This window comes from Microtus oregoni, unplaced genomic scaffold (genome assembly GCF_018167655.1).
Source record: "Microtus oregoni isolate MIOR12 unplaced genomic scaffold, Mior012 000004F_ref0000308, whole genome shotgun sequence".
Lineage (NCBI taxonomy): Eukaryota > Metazoa > Chordata > Mammalia > Rodentia > Cricetidae > Microtus > Microtus oregoni.
In genome coordinates this window covers 29,639,999-29,659,235 of record NW_024543063.1, presented here as the reverse complement: position 1 = coordinate 29,659,235, position 19,237 = coordinate 29,639,999, and the positions used below count along the sequence as shown (strand labels likewise).

The 19,237-nt window shown below is 50.6% G+C and overlaps 1 protein-coding gene across 1 annotated transcript in view; it reads left to right on the top strand.

Moving 5' to 3' along the window:
• Nucleotides 1-19,237, top strand: part of Galnt2 (polypeptide N-acetylgalactosaminyltransferase 2) — a 122,494-nt gene that overhangs the window by 77,686 nt on the left and 25,571 nt on the right. The window contains exons 4-6 of the mRNA XM_041650317.1: nucleotides 18,247-18,345; nucleotides 18,573-18,640; nucleotides 18,851-18,916. Of these exons, the coding sequence (XP_041506251.1) occupies nucleotides 18,247-18,345; nucleotides 18,573-18,640; nucleotides 18,851-18,916 (233 nt within the window). The remainder of the gene's footprint in view (nucleotides 1-18,246; nucleotides 18,346-18,572; nucleotides 18,641-18,850; nucleotides 18,917-19,237) is intronic.

Genomic DNA, 19,237 nt, shown 5'->3' with positions numbered 1-19,237 from the left:
ATCTGATGAGGGGTTGCCCACGTTCCAAACCTGTTTGTCCGTCAGGCTTCCCTTAGAGTGCCTCATCTTTGCTCAGTTTGCACAGTGTGGTTGCTCAGCTCTGCTCTTCTGAGAACTCTGACTTCAGCAGCCACTCTTCAGAAGCTCTGGCCATAAACAGAAGGCACACGTATAGCCCTCAGGGATGTCACACTCTTGAGGTTGTCACTGGCTTCCAGCAGGACTTTTCAGGTTAGGTGGGTGTTTGCCATGCTGGGTGTGCTTGCTGACTCTGGGTCACCAGCGTTGGCCAGGTTTGGAACTGTGGGCTAGCCACAGCCCTGACTGTCCTTGTTCCTCTGGAGAGTAAACACTGTGAATGCCGAGAGAAGGCTGTCTCAGGAGCCCACCTGCACAGAGGGAGGCCTTGGCGGGATGCTCATGGGACGTATGATTTTCCACTGGGAGATGTAAAACCTGGGTGAGGGAAGTCCAGTTCCTAGTGTAGCTGAGGGGCCAGAGCAGCCTAAGCTTGATATTGCAACACCTTTTGTGTGCTGCTGGGCTAACATCTTTTAGTTGGAGGGGTGTCATCTCTGGTGAGGAACCACCTGTGTGTTCCCTCTTCATGTTGTTAGGCAGCCAGCCTTGCAGGCCTCGTGTGTTTGGTCCCGTGTGCATTGGTCTTTCTCACCCAGTGCACACCAGTGTGAAGTGGGTAGGTCAAGTTCCCAAAGCCCTGCGCTCAGAACTCACCTGGCAGCCAACTGGAACTAGGCCTTGGTGGGCAAGTCGGGTGGCTTTCCCATCTTACTCCCTCTCTGGAATGGTTTGTTAGGTTGTGTGTTAAAGGCTTGGCTGGTCCCCAGTGCAGCTGGGTGGAGACGTGGGAAAGTGGCTGGATCATGAGGACTCTGACTTTGTCCAGGTGTTAATTGTGGATGACTTTACAGTTTGAAGAAAGTGAAGCCCTGGGGACTCTATGGCGGCAGCTCTTCTTCCGCCTTGCTTCCCGATGGCCATAAGGTGAGCAGCTTTGCCCTCTCCGCTCTTCTCCTACGGGGCCTTCCCACTGACCCTCAGTGATAAGCCAGTGACCAGGACTGAAGCTTCTAAACCGGGGCTTGCAGCTGTGGGTCATTTGTGGCAGTAATGGATGGCTGACAAATCCCACCAGTAGATCTTGGCCAGGGTAGGCAACTGGGACCCTTGGGGTGCCACCTTGAATCTCACCTGCTGGGAAGCCAAGCAAGATTATGAAGTTACTTAGATGTTTGCGGTATGCCATAAACACAAAGCTAAGGGTAAGCCTAATGCCTACAAGAATCTGAGCCCCTAGCTTCCAGGTGCCCTCTCAGTGCCCTGCTGCTAGGTGCAGCTGCCTTTGCTGCAATGCCCCAGTCCTTATGCTTCTAACTTTAGGCATGAGCCTCTGGCATGCAACCTACACGTAACTAAAATCAGGAAGCAGTGACTCTTGACAGCTGGCAGCTGGTTTCTCTGGCACAGAGGGAAGGGTCCCGAGAATCTGGAGGAGGACTGGCTATCGTCGACCAGCTCAAGTTCTCCAGGTCAGTGGGGAAAGGCCTGCCATTCATCAGTGTATTCTTCCTTTGGGTTCGCTCTGTGTTGCAGACAAGACTGCTCTTTTCCTGTGTGAGCCTTTCCCCGTTGGACCCTTTGAGGTGTGATGGGCACTGGGGAAAGTACCTGGCCATGGGCAGCAGATTTCACTTTGACTGTGCCAGCCTTTCTGAAGGCCTGGAGGGAGTCACCACCCACAAGATTGTCAGCAAGATTACAAAGCTTATCACCACATGCATGGCTCCACATGGGGCTCAGTTTCTCCATCTGTTATGTGGGCAGAAATAGGTGAGGTGACGCTAAATCAGTAATGACATTGGTTTCTTATTCTCTGGTCCTTCCTTTCTCCCTGGATCCTGGGCTCCATGATAGCAGTACATACATCCCCCAGCTGCCCACACACCCCAGGTCTGCAGCCTAGTGGAGCAGCTCATGGCTGAACAGCCATCACTCTGTAAGGTTGACCAGCTCTGGAGGCACTTTACCTGGAGCCCTGTGCTTCTTGCCTGGGATGGGTTGGTAAGTCTCCACTCTTCCCGGTGGGCCAACACCTTTGCCATAGGAGGGCTCTCCGTTATTGGTGTTGCTACCTGTGCACATCCCCGAACCTTCAACGTGATCTGTAAAGTAGCCTCTTGTTCACTTCTGGACTTGCATCTGCTCTGACAAGCTTGTCTCGTGGCAGGAGCATTTAGCCCTTGTGTGTCTGATGTGTGCTCTAGAGAGCTGAGCTTAAGGCCAGCATCTCACTGCGTTATGAGTCCTGCCTGCTGTGTCCTTTCCACTTATCCTTCTCCTTCCTGTGAGTGCTCATGTCTTGTCAGCTAGATAAAGTTTGAACTGTGATAAACTAGCAGAGTCCAAGATGGATGAGAACTTGTTGTCTTCCTGCCCGGACCATTGTCCATCTGTATCCCATGAGCTTGTCACAGTGGCTCCGGTTGGTACCAGTTCACTGGCAGGGGATCCTATTGATCTGCTTGTCTGAAGACATCTGTTTCATGCCACCCACACCCCCCAGCTAAAAGTGCAGGATTTTTGGAAGGCAGTTGTGTCCGCATCTTTCCTTTCCCTTCATCGCTCTGTCCCCCCATTCCTGGTGGAAATTGACTGTGACTTGTTCTTTATGGTCCAGTTTGTCTTGTATTGCAGTTAAATTTTAAGATATATCTCTGTGTTTGCTTTTTAGTGATTTATAAGAACTTGTAGGCATTGCTTTTTGTGACTTAAGCCTGTTTTAGGGTTTGAAGGGTTTGAGTGCCTGCAGCCTCCCTTCTGCCAACTTTGTGTGCCCTTCCCCCCCCCTTTAAGTCCCTCATCACATTCTCGTTGGTTATTTCCCCTGGCCCTCTGCCCTCTTATGTTCTTATTTTTATTCCTCTGTCTTTGATTCCTGTTCAGGGACCCCTGCATGTCAGTATTAACCCCGCCTGAAATCTGCCGAAATCCCCGCATAGAATGCTTGTGCTGTGGTAGAGAACAGGTGTAGAGAGCTGTTTGGAGGCTCTCCCTGCTGTCTCCACCTCCCAAGGAAGATATACTTAGCAGGGAAGACAAGCAGGTCACCTTTGTACTATGCAGAACTGAACCACAGATTGGGTTCCATTGAGTGGGAGAAGTCTAGAAGTTTCCAGGTCCTTCTCTTTCTATAAACCAGCCACTAGAATACCCACCCTAATTTCAGTCTCATTGCTTTCAAATCCTGACTTGAATACTGGCTTCCGAGCCCAGGGCACCTTCAAAACTTGGCTTGGCTTCCTGTCCACAAGGCCATTGCTCTGTTGGGTATATTTTGCCCTGGTGGTTTCATAGGTGAGGGGAGGGCAAAAGAAGTGCTGGCCCACTCTCTGGGTGCATCTGTCCACCTGGCCCACTCTCTGGGTGCATCCGTCCACCTGGCCCCACTCTCTGGGTGCATCCGTCCACCTGGCCCACTCTCTGGGTGCATCCGTCCACCTGACCAACTCTCTGGGAGCATCCGTCCACCTGACCCACTCTCTGGGTGCATCTTTCCACCTGACCCACTCTCTGGGAGCATTCGTCCACCTGACCCACTCTCTGGGAGCATCCGTCCACCTGGCCCACTCTCTGGGTGCATCTTTCCACCTGGCCCACTCTCTGGGTGCATCTGTCCACCTGGCCCCACTCTCTGGGTGCATCCGTCCACCTGGTCCACTCTCTGGGTGCATCCGTCCACCTGGCCCCACTCTCTGGGAGCATCCGTCCACCTGGCCCCACTCTCTGGGTGCATCTGTCCACCTGGCCCACTCTCTGGGTGCATCCGTCCACCTGGTCCACTCTCTGGGTGCATCCGTCCACCTGGCCCCACTCTCTGGGAGCATCCGTCCACCTGGCCCCACTCTCTGGGTGCATCCGTCCACCTGGCCCACTCTCTGGGTGCATCCGTCCACCTGGCCCATTCTCTGGGTGCATCCGTCCACCTGGCCCCACTCTCTGGGAGCATCCGTCCACCTGACCCACTCTCTGGGTGCATCCGTCCACCTGGCCCACTCTCTGGGTGCATCCGTCCACCTGACCCACTCTCTGGGAGCATCCGTCCACCTGGCCCACTCTCTGGGTGCATCTGTCCACCTGGCCCACTCTCTGGGTGCATCTGTCCACCTGGCCCCACTCTCTGGGTGCATCTTTCCACCTGGCCCACTCTCTGGGTGCATCCGTCCACCTGGCCCCACTCTCTGGGAGCATCCGTCCACCTGGCCCCACTCTCTGGGTGCATCTGTCCACCTGGCCCACTCTCTGGGTGCATCTGTCCACCTGGCCCACTTTCTGGGTACATCTGGCTGTCTGCAGTCTCTCTAGAACTTTCAAGGCAATCTATGCATCTCATCCTCTCAGTTTTCCATGAACACTTCTGTCCAGAACAAAGGACTTTATTGTCACTAAATGCAGAGGAATACCTGAGTGTTTCATTTGGGATCCTAACCCAGTGTAAAGTCAGCTGTTCTTACATCTCGCCCTGAGTGGCAGTGTCTGTCTCTGAGGAGAGTGGACACGGGAAGGGATGATGTGACTTTCGTTAGTAACTCTGTCACTTGCTACTCTGGGTTCAAGGTGGGGATGAACTCTGACCCTTGGTTTTATCTGCAAAGCCATCACAGTATAGCTGTGACTGTCTCTTGGTGCTGCCGTAAGCTTGAACATCTGTGGAAATATAAAAGGCCTCTGAGCCCCTCACTCCTGTGCAGGTGTCGGTCACTGCTGCCCCTTGACCAGCAATTCTGTTATGTGAATCAGCTTGAGCAGACCGAGCTGTGCTCTGGGAACTTTGTTCTTGACTTGTGTGCCAAACTGAGCTCCAGGACAGACCCTGAATATGCTGTGTTGCTTCATGAGTATGTGGCACATTCTGCAGCAAGTCAGCAGAAAACCAGTTTGAGGGAATACCTTTGAAACCGTGACTCTGCCTACTACTAAGGGAATCGGAGCAGGAAAGACAGACTCAGCAGGATGGCTTGATAAATAAGTCAATAAAGCTGTCCTCCACCAGCTGCCCACTAGAGAAGGAGCGACTTGATGTTTGTTTGCAGTGCCAACAATGAACGTAGGCCTCACATGTGCCAGGTGAAAGGTCCTCCCTAGGGCACATTGCCAGCCCCTCCCCCCACCTTTTTTGTTTTTTATGCAGGGTCTCAGTTGACTAGGCTGATTGTGAACTTACTCTATAGCCCGGGCAGACCCTAAGCCTGAGTTCCTTCTGCCTCAGCCTTTTGCATAGCTGGGCTTACAGATGCATAGCAATAGATCCAGCTCACTTGCTTTTGAAGTGGAAAAGCTTCATGTAGTATAGGAAGATGACAGAATGATACAAGGTCTTGCCTTTCTGGGATAGTTGGCCTACATTCCACACTTGAATGTGGTTTTAGAAGTTACATCGTCTTTGCTGGTAAGCAGTCAAGGACATTGGCTCACAAATGTTACCTGTCTATTCTCTAGTGCAGACCATGTGCTCTGAAGATACTGGGTCTTAGTGACGGAATCTGTGAGTGCCCAGACCCCCACTTCAGTCTAATACAATAACAGCCATTTACCTTAACTTCATCCAGCCAACTCCTGGAAGCTGGAATGTATGTGTGTATACATGTGTACATGCGTGTGCCTGCATACACACGTGCCATGGCACAGGGCACATTGTGAGGGTGCTGGGTGCCTGCCAGAAGTAGGAGTGTCTACCTTTCCATTCCAGAGGATCACAAGATCAGGACACGTGGATCTGCTGTCTGCAGAGCTGGTTTCTGCTCCAAGCATGGCACTTTGGATGCTGTGTGCGCCAGCAGAGGGAAGCAGGAGGTAGAGTGGGCATCATTTCCTGTGGAATAATGCCTGGCAAGAGCCGTGGTGCCCGGGCCTGCCCATGCACCTGATTCTTTTTCTCTCAGGGCTGATGTCTCTGGCGTGGGGCAGGTCGTACAGAGCAGACACACACATGGGGCTCACACTGCTTATGCACACAGGGCTTCCCCCAGCATTCCAGGGCCTTCTCATGCATACTACCAAATATGATAAGAGTTACCCATGTCTTCTTTATGTTATGATGTAGTTGTAAATGGAAAACTGGACCCTTATTAGGTAAAGAGAAGAGAAGGAATAGTGAGTTTTTATTGGGTTAGTGAGAAAAGGATCTCTCTGGTTTACACAGAACAGCCAACGTCATCTCTAAGGGATGGTGGAAAGCCTGTGGTTTGGAGGTCACATTGAGGTCTTCCTTGATAGCTACCTGCTATAACGGCCTGTTTCTTTGGCCACTTGCAAAGGACCTCCGCTACCCAGGACTCTAATTCCTCTGTCATGATCTGCACCCTGTCATGCTTGGCCTTAGCAGTGCCAGTCCATGGAAATCACGGTTAGCTGACGGCAAGGACAAGGGTGCTGGCCCCCATCGCCAGGGACCTTGTCTCGGGCAGATATGAACTCGATCTGTTACATCTCGTGTGGAACAGCCTTGCACTGCAACCTCCCCTCGTCCTCCTTTCTTTAAATACTCTCGTTTTCCTAGACTGCTTTTTAAATTATTATTTTGAGATCATTTTTTTAAAGTAGGTACATCTGTTGTGTTTTTAAAAAGCAAAAGGAAACCACATCAGAAAGCTAAGAAGTACTCGCCGTCTCTTAAGAACGTCCCTCCGAACTTGTCCCCATCCCCCTGTTGGCTCGTCGTTCTGGGCCTCATGTGGGAAGTGATTTCTGGGGTCTTCATAGCTGCAGCCTTCGTGGCTTTGTGGCTCTCTGGGTGGACCATGACGTCCCTTTCTGTTTGCAGTGCTGACTATGTGGGCTGAGTATTTTTTAATAATGTCCTTTGCTCACTGATTCAAAAGAAGATATAATTTGAAAGGGTGGTGTGTTGCTTGGTTCTGACAAGGTCAGCATTTGTTCTCTCTATGCTGATTAAGACTACTGCTTTGAGTTTGAGTTAGGTCCCTAATTCTGACTTTCTGGGGCCAGTGCCCTTGCCTTCTTTCTCTTCAGTTTCATGGTGTTGATAAACTCTGTGCCGTGAATGCAGGACAAAGGCATCCACCCCTTTAGGTGCTTTCAGAAGATTCTTTGCAAAGGATTTGTTTCTTACACTCCACCTACGAATGCCACCCACACCTGTGGCTGTTTTAATCATGCTAATCCTTTGATGCATTCGAAAGGATTGCCCATTGAGGTTGGCATATGGTGAACTTTTCTGTTTTACCTGAATAGCTCTGGAGATTTTGTCCTCCCAGAATACTGTAAACCCTCCTGACAGTGCTGTACTTGCCTGCACTGAGGTCTCTAGCAGGCAGGTAACCTCTCTCTCACCAGGTATAGAAGTGTGTCTTCTCTCTCTTCCCTCTCTCTCATCCTGGAGAACCAAGCTCACATTTGCGTCAGATTTGCCCACAGTGGAAGGGGAAATCCTGCTCATACCTCTGGGTTCCGTGCAGGTTCTACTTCGCATGTGCACTCTAGTGTTTGTGTGTGCCCGACAGAACTGGTCCTCACATGACCATTGTCCTCTTGAAATCACAGCAGCTGTGGGGACTCCAAGACCGTCACAGGACCAGGCCTTCAGTAGTCCCTGGGAGGAGAACTCTTCAGTTAAAGCTGCCCACACTCCTGTAACTTAGCCCTGACTCACCAGTTCCTACATTTGGTCCATCATGGATGCCCTAACTGGGGTGAATGGGTGTTTGTTCACTTCTCCATGGGAGGGGTTCCATAACCCGGTGCACTGGGGTCTGCCAGCCTTTTAGTGCTTTCTCCCTTTTACCACTCTGAGCTGGCCTTGAGTTCAGCTGCACAGTGCTGAGTCCCTGCTTGCATTATGAAATGTAGTGTTATCATTCCAGTTATTTTTAAGACTACTTTAAAATAGCTAAAATATTGTTATTTCCCACTTGTCTGGAGCTCTGCTTTGAGTTTCTTTTTTTAAGCCAGGGTGTGTTTCGGCAACAGTTTCACAACTGCATGACTTCTCTTCCTGTCAGTTTAAACTGAAGCCGTCAGTCTTTTCTTCATCTTATTACTCAGAAAGCAGATCTCATGCTTCGTGATCTTATGTTCCTGCTTGGTGCTGGGGCCTTAGCATCGTCATCTGGCTGTCTCTGGTTGGGAGTTTGACACTGACACACATTTCTCACCTGGTTCCCACAGTGATCTTAGAGGCAGGTGTGTTCATTATTGTTCCCGCATCAAGTCAGGGAGAAAACTGAGAATCAGAGAAATCACACACCTCTAGCTAAGCAGGTAGGGGCAGCATGAACATGCCTGCATATAGGGGCCGTGTCTTCATGTCCTCACCGTGTGTGTGTGTGTGTGTGTGTGTGTGTGTGTGTGTGTGTTTAATTTGTAGCAGACAGACATAGGGTATCTTCCTTAACTGTTCTCCTCTTCATTTTTTGAGACAGGGTCTCTCACTTAACCTGGAGTTAGCTCATTGAGTTGGTTGGGCTAGCGGCTAGTGAGTTCCACCATCTGCCTGTCTCCACCCTCTCTCCTCCAGTGCTGGGATTTCCTGCTCCTGACTTTTCCCAGGGTGAAGACTCAGTTTTTTATGTTTATGTAGAAACTTTGCTGACTGCGCCATACTCCGAGCTTCCCTCTCCCTTACTCTATACATTTTCTAGGTATGTTGAACACGGTTTAAAGTACACAGAATTGTTTGAGTGCCACAGCCTGACTGCCACGTTGGAAACCTGGGTCCCCTGACAGTCTATATTCCCTCCACCGTTGCAGGCCTCTGCAGTGTCGGAGGGTATGTTCCTGGGTTATACCGTTGTCAACATAAATCACCCCTGTAACGTTCTCATTCTGCACATGGTTTAGCCTGCATGGCACTCATAGGCTGCTTTACTTTTCTTTATTTTGTTTTGCCCTGGACTAGGGGTTGAGCCAGGGCTTGCTCTTGCTAGGCAAGCCCTCTACCACTGAACTCCATCCCAGACCTGGTTTAATTTTGAAACCGAGTCCATTAGATTTCCCATTCTGTGGCCCAGGCAGACCTTTAGTTTGCCAGTCTTCTGCCTCAGTGTCTTCAGCAGTGGAGACAGTGGTGTGTCTCACAGGCCCTGCCACTTATTCTTGCTATGTAGTAGGTCTTCTGTTACCCTTCACTTCCGAGGGCCGGTTTACCTTGAATTTGTATCTTGGTCCTTTTTCTGCTCCTGTAGCAGAGTACCAAAGACTGAATAAATTCTGAGGTGAAGGTAAATTTTATTTGGTTCATGGCTTTGGAGACTACCAGTCCTAAAGCATGGTGGGGATGCCACTCAGCCTCTGAGAACCTTGTGCTGGTTTAGCTCATGACAGAAGGCAGCCATTGTGGAAAAGTAGGCAGGACACCAGGCTTCCGGCCTCCTTCTCCCCCTCCTCCCGCCAGCTTTCTTGCCAGTTCAGTGGCCTGCTCTAATGCAGGTACGGTTTTGCTTCACTTGCTAGTCTTTGCTTTATCTTCCCCTCTAATTGGTTAACAAAGTTTTCTACTTGTAACTCAATTAGTTGCCATTTTTAGCAAAAGTCGTAATTAGACAAGCATTGGTGTAATACTGAGGCTAAAACCATGCCTCCTCTTAACAAGGAGCACATATGCTTTTCTCTGGCCCATCCACGTTTTGTTTTATTTGATATCTGGGATTAGATCGATTATTATACTTATCTTAAGTCTTTTGGGGGCTTTTTTGTGTGTATGGGTGTTTTGCCTGCATGTGTATCTTTGCACCACTCCAAGAGCAATGCTGCTGGAGGCCCAGCATTCAGGTACCCTGGACCTGGAGCTCCAGGGGGTTGTGAGCCACCATGTGGGTGCTAGGAATTGAACCTCACTCACCTGGAAAAGGGGCCAGTGCTCATAGTCACCTCTCCAGCCCTCTGTAATCATGTTTTTAAGAGAGTGTTGTTTGGAGAATGGCGAGATTTCACAGATGTCTCTTGCAGACGACCCGAGTTCAGTGCCCATCATCCACATCAGGTGCCTCTCAAAGGCCTGTTACTCTAGCTCCAGGAGATCTGATGCCCTCTCCTGACCTCTGAAGGACTGCACACACACATGATTTAAATATTGATTTGCACAGTGTCTGTACACACAGAAAAGCTGCACTGGTGTGAGGTAGTTTTATGCTTCCTCCTGTGGTGTACCCCAACTTACTTTATTACATCTTTCAATTTTTTAATGTTTTACTTTGTGTGTGTGTGTGTGTGTGTGTGCGCGCGCGCGCGTGCATGCGCACAATAATGCATGTGTAGAAGTCAGAGGACAGCTTGCAGGACTTGGTTCTCTCCTGCTGCTGTATGGGTCCCAGGAATTGGACTCCATTTGTCAGGCTTGGTGGTCAGTGCCTTTGCATGAGTCATCTCCCTGGCTTGTGACCCAAGGTCTCTATCTGGTTTCGGCTGGAGCTTCTTGTGGGTTTGTAGGATCCTGGTCACATCACTGATACGCTTCCGGAGCCTTTGCCTTCCCAGGGACAGCTTTCCCCTGCTTCCTGGAAACACTAAGTTCACAGTGCAAGATCCACGGAAGCTGTGGTTTTCCTGGAATGTAGGTGTGCCTTGTCACACTGTGTCACTGTTCCCTGATGAACGCTGTCAGGGAGGCCTGGAGCATTCCCATGGCAGGAATTTATGGTATGGGGGCACTGTTGAGCAAGGAATCTGGAAATGTCCCTCTGAGCGCTTCAGCTTTCCTCAGCCCTGCCTCAACCTTTTGGTTTTCTGCCTCGTCATCTTTGCCTGTGCAGGAAGGCTGCCGCAGCTCCATGCGTCTTGATTGTTTCCAGACCAGCCACAGAGGGGCGGAAGTGGGCTTTTCTTCAGTGGCTCTCTCCTCTGATTCAGAAGCTGATCTGTCCCAGGAACCTCCAGGACTTGCTGCCATTGTCCTTGGCCCAGATGTCAGCATGGCTACTCATGACCCAGGAAGCAAGTGAACTTGTCTTTGATAGAGGCTCACCCTCCCAAACCAGAGTCCACAAGAAGAGGGTGACAGGGATGAGTCTGTCCTGCTGGACAGGCATACTTGCCTGCAGTTACACAGAGGCCCCCGGTGTTGCGGGTGAAGACTGGACTGAAACACAGCAACTCTTGATGTCTCGGGCCCAGGGCCAGTCATTGTCATCATGGTTGGCATTTTGTCATCAGAGGGAGGTTGTTCTTCCCCAAGACTCGGAAGAAAGGCTGTGGACTCACCATGATTGAGTTAAGAGAGCTCAGCAGGCCACAGCGCTTGAGAGATGGGCAGTGATGCTGTCCTGTCCACCGTATGGAGGTTCACAGCCACCTCCACATACCCAGCAATTACACGCCTGTCAGTCGTCCTTCGCCTTTGAGAACACAGGGGCCAGCATAGCCTGTAGTTGCCAGCTGATCTGTTTGCCAAAAGTGCCAAAACACAGAACATTGAAGGCATCTGTGGTTAGGCGATTCCCAGACCATTTGCTGTGCAGAAGTCATAGTCTTGCCCATCGGCAGCTCCATATAGGGAGAATAACTTCCACCACCGTGAGACACTGGCATTTGGCCTGGAGGAGCTCAGCATAGGAGGGAAAGTAAGCGGCTCACCCCAGCAGTCCCTGGGAAGGTTGCCTTGGCACTTAGGAGTAGAGCAAATGGAGGCATGGCTGGCTCTGTGGGAACCAGACCTGGGTCGTCCCACACGGGACGCTGGAGTTAGAGGGCGTCTACAGCTGAGGACCACAGTGGGCATATGGCCAAGCAAGGGGAAGGGATGGACTGTGGTTCCTCCCAGCTGCTCAGCAGTTGAGCTTCTGGGAGGGGTCCCTGCCCTGAGGAGGAATGAGGTTAAAGGACAATTCTTGCTTTGACTCTCAGAAGTGACTCCAGCCCTAAGGGCAAGTGCTCACTGCCGTGAGCTGTGCTAAAATTAAGGAAGTGCACACTATCCAAGGCTGTTGTTTGCTCAGCGTTCAATAGTTTTTAACTCTTTTGAAAAAAGTTTTTTTTCTTTGGTTTTTCAAGACAGGGTTTCTCTGTAGTTTTGGAGCCTGTCCCGGAACTAGCTCTTGTAGACCAGACTGGCCTCGAACTCCCAGAGATCCACCTGCCTCTGCCTCCCGAGTGCTGGGATTAAAGGCGTGCGCCTCCACCTGAAAATTTTTTGTTTATTTAGTTTCTGGAAATCATGAGCCGATGGAGAGAGTGTGGGTGATGGCCCTGTGAAAGAGCCTCCCTCCCTTACACGACAGCTCAGCTTGCTGAGAGCATCGCTTGAGGCTCTGCAGGTGCACACTGTCTTCCGTGAGCAGGGTATAACCTCACAGCTGTCCAGTGTGTAGAGAGCTAGCTGGTCTGCCGGCCCTGGGGTGTGCATGTATGTGTGCGCACAGTGCGTGCATGCCTTCCTCTACACCCTCAGCAGGTCTACCAGCCCTGGTGGGGTGTCCGTGTGCGCTTTCCTCTTAGACCCTTGACTTCCCAAAGGGTGGGAAGCTTTCAGAGCAGAGCAGCCAATAGATAGACTGTGTCTTGTGTCATGGGATGATTAGTGTGCTTTTGAACTTGGCTCTTGATATGTTTGCAGTGTGTGGTGCCAGGCTCAGGGCGTGAGAAAACTGTTTCAGGTTAACAATGATGACATGAGACAAACCCAGGGTGAATGCGGCTTGTCAGACGCTGGCAGCCAGACCTTAAGAAGCCTAATTCCAGAGAAGCCTGAGAAGGTCATTAAATACTTTAGGTTTGGCTCTCTGGTGCTAGAAGACTCAGAACAGGCTGGGTAGAAATCAGGACTAGCTGGGAGCCAGCTGGTGGCTGGATGTCCCGCCCCTGCTGTTGGGAGGGTCACTATGAGCATTTTGATTAAGCAAACATTATATAACAGCTGGTTTGGTTCTTTTAACTGTTTTTCCTCTTCTGCTTCCATTTCTACTTCACAAGTTACCCAATTGCTCACCTAGGCTTCTAGAAGATTCCATAGCAACAGCCTGTATTGTTTTGAGAGACAGAGGAAAGAGCTAGAGACATGCATCTGGCCCAGGTAGGGATGGGATGGGACCATTTCCAGCTTACCATGGTGGCTGGGTCTGCTCTGTGCTGTGACTGGTCAGGGCAGGGACGGCAGAACAGCATCTTCCATGTCTCATAAAAGGAAGTCAGTGTGGAGTTCTCACAGAAACCCAGAGACGAGGTTCTGATGACCTGGCCACTCCACCACTGGGGATTTACCTAGAGGACATCCAAGTCAAGATCACACAGGTGTTCTCTGCAGCTCTAGTCAGAGCAACCCAGCAGCCACCAGCATGGGGAAAGACAAGGAAACTGGGATTGTTTTCAGCCGTAGAGAAGGAACAAAGTCATGCCATCTGCAGGAAAATGGATGCAATATAATAATAATCATATTATCTCAGAAAGACATCCCATGTTTCCTGTCACTTGCAGGTCCTAAATTTTTTATATAAATGCATAAAATCATATATGTATGGCATAAAAGTAGAAATAAAATTGTTTAGGTTAGAGCAAAGGAGACTCTTGGGAAGGAAGAGGGTATGTGGGAAATAGGCTTAACACAAATACATGTGTATATGAAAACTTAAAAAAAGAAAGATTTTTAAATGAATCTAAAGACAGCTGTTTCAGCTTAACCTGTTTTTTTTGTTTTGTTTTTTGTTTTTTTTTTGTTTTTTTGTTTTTTTGTTTTTTTTTTTTTTTTTTTGGCCTGGTCTGCTTGTTAGGTCAAGGGAGCTACAGCGCCAGGCACCTGCATCTTACTAAGATCCATGCATGAGTCTGGTGACCTGCTGACCCCCCCTTCCAGCCAGGCTTTGTAGTGGCCAGCAGTCTGTAGTCTTTCAGCAGCTGCCTGCCCTGTGCCAGCCCCATGAGTGGTCAGCTATGGCTTGGCAAGAGCCCTAACCACACAGCAGGTAGACAATGCTGTTCCAGATACTCTGGGGAACGTTGTAGCACTGAGATGACAGAGCTGTCTTCCCCTGACCGAGGAACTGACCAGTATTTTCTGTGGGCAAGCACAGCGGAAGGACAGAGGCATTCAGACCTCCAGTGTGCCACTGGCTCTGCTCGCGGTCGGCATCCCCATGTCAGGGTGGCAACAGCCTTCCTGCATTTCCATACACCAGCTGAGAAAGAGGATCTATTTCCAGTTCCTCTGATTTTCAAGACTTTTGGCTGTTAGTGTGTTGTGGAGACTCACGTGCGTACAAGTGCTGAGTGAGGGGGAAAGGCAGCAGTGAGAGCAGCCATGGGGCTGCAGGAGCAGACCTCAGCTCAGGATAGAGCAAACACCTCTGCAGTATCTTCACAGAGCCAGGTGGTGCCCCTACCCCTAACTGCTCTTGGCCAGAACAGAACTTACCATGTTTCTAGGTGGGGACCGAATCAGTCCAAGTCAACTTTTTTCTTAGCTGGGGCAGCCTGGCGTGTTCCTTCCCAAGGTGGCAGGACAGCAGGATGAACCTGTAACCATGGAAGGGAGGCGGGGAGGAAAGGTGAGCAGACCAGGAAAGTGAGCCAGCGCAGAGGACAGTGTGCAGCTCATCCCCAACTCCATCTCCAGGGGTAGCTGTTAACAGACACAGAAAGCATGGTCAGATAGTAGATAATGCGTGCTTAAGAGTAGCTGAAATCACAAGAAAATGGCAAGTATACGATTATGCTAAGAAATTTGAAACTTTTAAAGGGAATGAGTAATTTTCTAGAAAAATGTTATTACCAAAACCACTCAAGAAACAGAAGGCTATGTGACCTTAGGTTCGCAATGGAGTGAAACAGGAATGGGGCACGACTTAGCTGTCACATGGTGTCTCCACCACGTGAGCAGCATGGAGTGACTGAGTGTCCCTGCTGAAGAGTAGGAAGGGACCGTGCGACCTGAACAAGCAGGGTTGTGTGGCCAAGCTGAACGCCCAGGTGAGCAGTAATTCTCTGTTGTCCTCCACATCAGTCTGGGCCCACGGAGATGCTGTGTTGTTCAGGAATAGGTATGTCTGTCTTTCGTGTATGTGACTTGTTGAAAACATACCTCGGGATGACTGAGCAACAAATCTGGGGTAGCGGTTCCTCCCCTGACAATGGGGTTGAGGCGGAAAGGGACACAAAGGAATGGCTACTATTGGTCACCCGCCGTTCCATTTGAAATTCTGAACTAGATGGCAGCATTGCAGACTGTTAAGACATGACTACAAGTGAAGACCTGCTTGCTTGTTTTTGTCTCTACATTAGCCAGTGCACTACAGTATGGATGTCTTGATGTCGTGTGAGGTGAGGTTGCCTGCCAAGAGATCCAGGGACCCACATCACCCTGGTGACCTTATTGTAGCTAGAACTTGGCCCTCACCTTAAGCATACTGTGTGTCCTCAGCCTCACCCTTGTAATACCCATGGATAATGCCAGGATCAGCAAGGCCACCATATCAAGGTCTAGTCACCGTGACGCACATTAATCTTTACAAATGCTCCAACAGTATTTAGGATCATTCAGTCTGTAAATGTAGCATTAGTCTGTCCCTGAGAGTCAACCATAGCTTTGATTTGTTCCAGGAAAAAATAAGCAGAGATGGGGGAAGACCCAGTGCTTGCAAAGGTGAGAGTCATGTTCAGGAGAAGCAGGATTCTTCTTGGCCTCTTTCTAGCTAGAATATGGGTTTTTTAAAATCTTTTAATTTTACTTTTTTAATTCATATATGTAGACTGTATTTATGTCGTTTTCCCCAGCCCCTCCACTATTCCCTTCTCAAATTCATGGCCTGTTTCTCTTTAATTATTATTGTTACTGTTTCTTGAATATTTATAAATACAACCTACTGAATCTATTTAGTGTTGATCGCGTGTGCACGCAGCGTGTGTGTGCTTGTGCGTGCGTGCGTGTGTGCGTGTGTGTGTGTGTGTTTTCTCTGTATGTATCTGGTTTGTCAAGTCACCATTTAAAGGACAGGAAGCTTCTACAGTGACTATGTCACACCAAGTCTTTGAAGCCTCAAGTGAGCTAGGGTCCTGGGCGGGCTGCTAGCTGTGTGGCTCTGGGAAAGAGAACCCAGCTGCAGCCCCCTCTTGCTGTCAGCTGCTCGGGCCTCACAGGACAGAGGAAGCACCCTATAGCTGACTCTTACCCACTGCCTCCCATTCCCAGTGCCTCTGGAGCAGCAAGGACTGGCTGACAGGCCTAGAGGACTCTTTACAGCAGGATGCCTTGCTTTTCCTTTTAAAGAGATTCCCCTGGGGCCCCATCTTGGTTGACTGTGAGGCTTATCTGAATTCATGCACACACTCCAACCCATGGGGTGTGAGATCCTTCAGTTCCTGCCTGTTACTCCTCTGCCTTAGGATGGGATCCTGCTGAAGCCTCATGACTGCCAAGGCCCAGAGCCTTATGAATATGTAGAGGAGTTTTAATAAAGCGGTGGGAAGCAGCAGCCTGCTTCTCCCAGAAAATGCTCCAGAGCCCAGGAGACTTCCGAAAGCTCCTAGAAGATGAGCTTCCTGCAGAGAAAGGGGAAATGAGAGAACAGGGCATGATTGGTTGGGCCTCGAATCCAGCAGTTTGAGAATGAAGAATGCTGCCCCGTGTTTCCCGCATTCCCAGCCAGCCCTGTGAGCCCTACTGAGTCTCGGCCCAGATCTGCTGGCTCAGTCTCCTGCTGGAGACCTGGCTGAGGGGGTGTTGTGGCCCCAAAGCATGGAGTCCTCCCTCCTGCAGCATTCCAGGTTGACTTCTTGACAGTGACATCATCTGGTAATTTGTTTACAGTTGAAGCTTTGCAGATTCTGTAATAGAAGTTTCTGCTAATTTTTATCAGTTTGCCTGTCCATGAAGGCTCACTTAGAGTGAGACCAGATACTAACTGTAGAATTTGTTCCCCCAGCCCCCAAAACAACTGTTACACATTTTTTTTGGTGATTAATTAAAAGGAACTTACTATAATGACTAAAATTAACCAAAGACGCCCCTTCTGCAATCCTAGCCTAATTGCCTTCTAATTACGCTGCTTCCCTTGCTTATGCTCAGAATCTGTGGGTCTGAGCTCATATTGAGACCGGGGGAGGGGTCTGAGCTCGTGTTGTGAGACCTGGGGGAGGGGTCTGAGCTCATGTTGTGAGATCTGGGGGGAGCACACATGCCCTAGTGCTGCCCTCCGATGTTCCATTGCTCAGCGGCTGAGTGCTAAGCCATGGCTCAGCTCCAGGGCACTATAGTCCATCTCCTCCTCCCACTTACTTCCATTCAAGAGAGATACTGGTCGGAACTGATGATGAAGCTGCCAGGTAAACTGAGTCTTCCATGAGTGGGGCTGTGGAAGACTCTGCCACCCGAAGAGATGACAAGAATGGACATGGAGGAGCCTGGGGCAGGGACTGGATCCCCTTGGGGTTCCCAGTTGCCCCCCTCAATTCAGTACACCCCTTAACCCTGCTGCACGGCTGGGCTCCCACTCAGCCTAGAGTCGGTGGCAGCAGGACTCTGGCTGCACTGAGACATAGCTAACAGTTTTCCTGGGGCTCTGACAAGTCCCCCATCCTCGCAGAGGACTGTGTGGAGACTCTGGGACACTACTCTGTGCTGGCATCCCCAGACAGGCCTGAAAGGAGTCCTCGTGTGGGTTCTGCTGAGCTGGGTCCTGTCGTGCTGAGTGTTTTGACCATATGATACTTGAAATTTCTGCCAAGGCCCAGAAGAGGTGTGGCTTTAAAACTGGCATCCACAGAGTCGAACGAAGAGGTCCTATGCCCTTGTTGCTGAGGTAGTTCTAATGTGCCTGTTCACCTGGCAGCCCTGTTTCCATGAGCACACTCACCAGGTTACTAGGAGGAAGCCTGGCAGGCAGTGTGAAGGATAGCAGTCAGCACGCTGTTACTGTGAGAGCCAGTCCCCCTAACAGCACATGCCTGTTACAGGCAACGTGCCGTCCCCCAGAGAGAGCCGCTGAGAACTGAGGCAGGCATGTGACTGAGGTGCGTCTGCCTGGAGGTGGGAGGGTTTCACTGCTTTGGAACACACGTTTTACATGTTAAAAGCCTGCTCTGAGCTCATACAGCTTGCAGAATGCCCTTGTCTGTAAGCAGAATCTGGTTGTATCTTGTGCTTCCATCTGTCCCATCTGTGCCAGAACCCCCCATAGCTGCTGGACTCACCGCGGTCCTTAGGTCTTGGCAGCCCACTCTGCTTGTCAGCCGGGGTGGCCCTGGCCAGTTGTGCTATGCTCACAGGATCCTCTTCTTCCTCCTCAGGTGTCAGCGGAAGCAGTGGCGGGTGGACCTGCCAGCCACCAGTGTGGTGATCACATTTCACAACGAAGCCAGGTCAGCGTTGCTGCGGACGGTGGTCAGGTGAGGCCAACAGATAACTCCAGGGTCCAGGGTCTCACCTAACAGCAACTGCGTCTCAGGCACAAACAGCGGGAGCTACAGACGAGTGCATCCATCTGCCAAGCATGGGGCATGGGGTAGCTGGGGTAGCTATTGGCTCCTCTAGCCAAGACTGGGGACCGCAAGGGAGAGGCAGCTCCAAGCAGAGCTCTGCCCTTACAAGGCTCTGTCCCTCTGTCTGTTCTCAGTGTCCTTAAGAGGAGTCCACCGCATCTCATCAAGGAGATAATCTTGGTGGATGACTACAGCAATGACCGTGAGTTTCACAGCCCCACCTCTGGCATCGCCTTCCTGGTTTGGGGTGTGTGGGAGGGGTGGCCTAATGCAGCATGCAGCAGAGAGTGGAGCAGGCACCTGGGGCAGGGAAGTGATGTCCTCCAGAGGCAATAGGGGAGAGGTGACCAAATATGTGGCCATCCAGCCTGTGTAGACTGGAGGTTCACTATTCTCTCTTTTCTTTCCTTAGCTGAGGACGGGGCCTTATTGGGGAAAATCGAGAAAGTGAGAGTCCTCAGAAATGACCGACGAGAAGGTAAGAAAGTCTTTCTTGGGGCACTTTTGAGATGGTGTGTATTAGTTGTTTTTCTCATTGGTGGGATCAGTGAATTTCAAGGAACAAAGGGTTTGTTTGGGCTCCTAGTCCCAAAGGATGCAGGTCATCCTGGTGGCCGGAATGGAGGCGGCTGGTCACAGTGGGCTGTGGCCACAGTGGCTGGTCACAGTGGCTGGCCACAGTGGCTGGCCACAGTGGGATGGTCACAGTGGGCCCGCAGCAAGCAGAGAGGAGTGAGCGCTGGTGCTTAGCCCACTTTCTCCTTACGCAGCCAGAACCCAGCCCATGGGATGGGGCCAC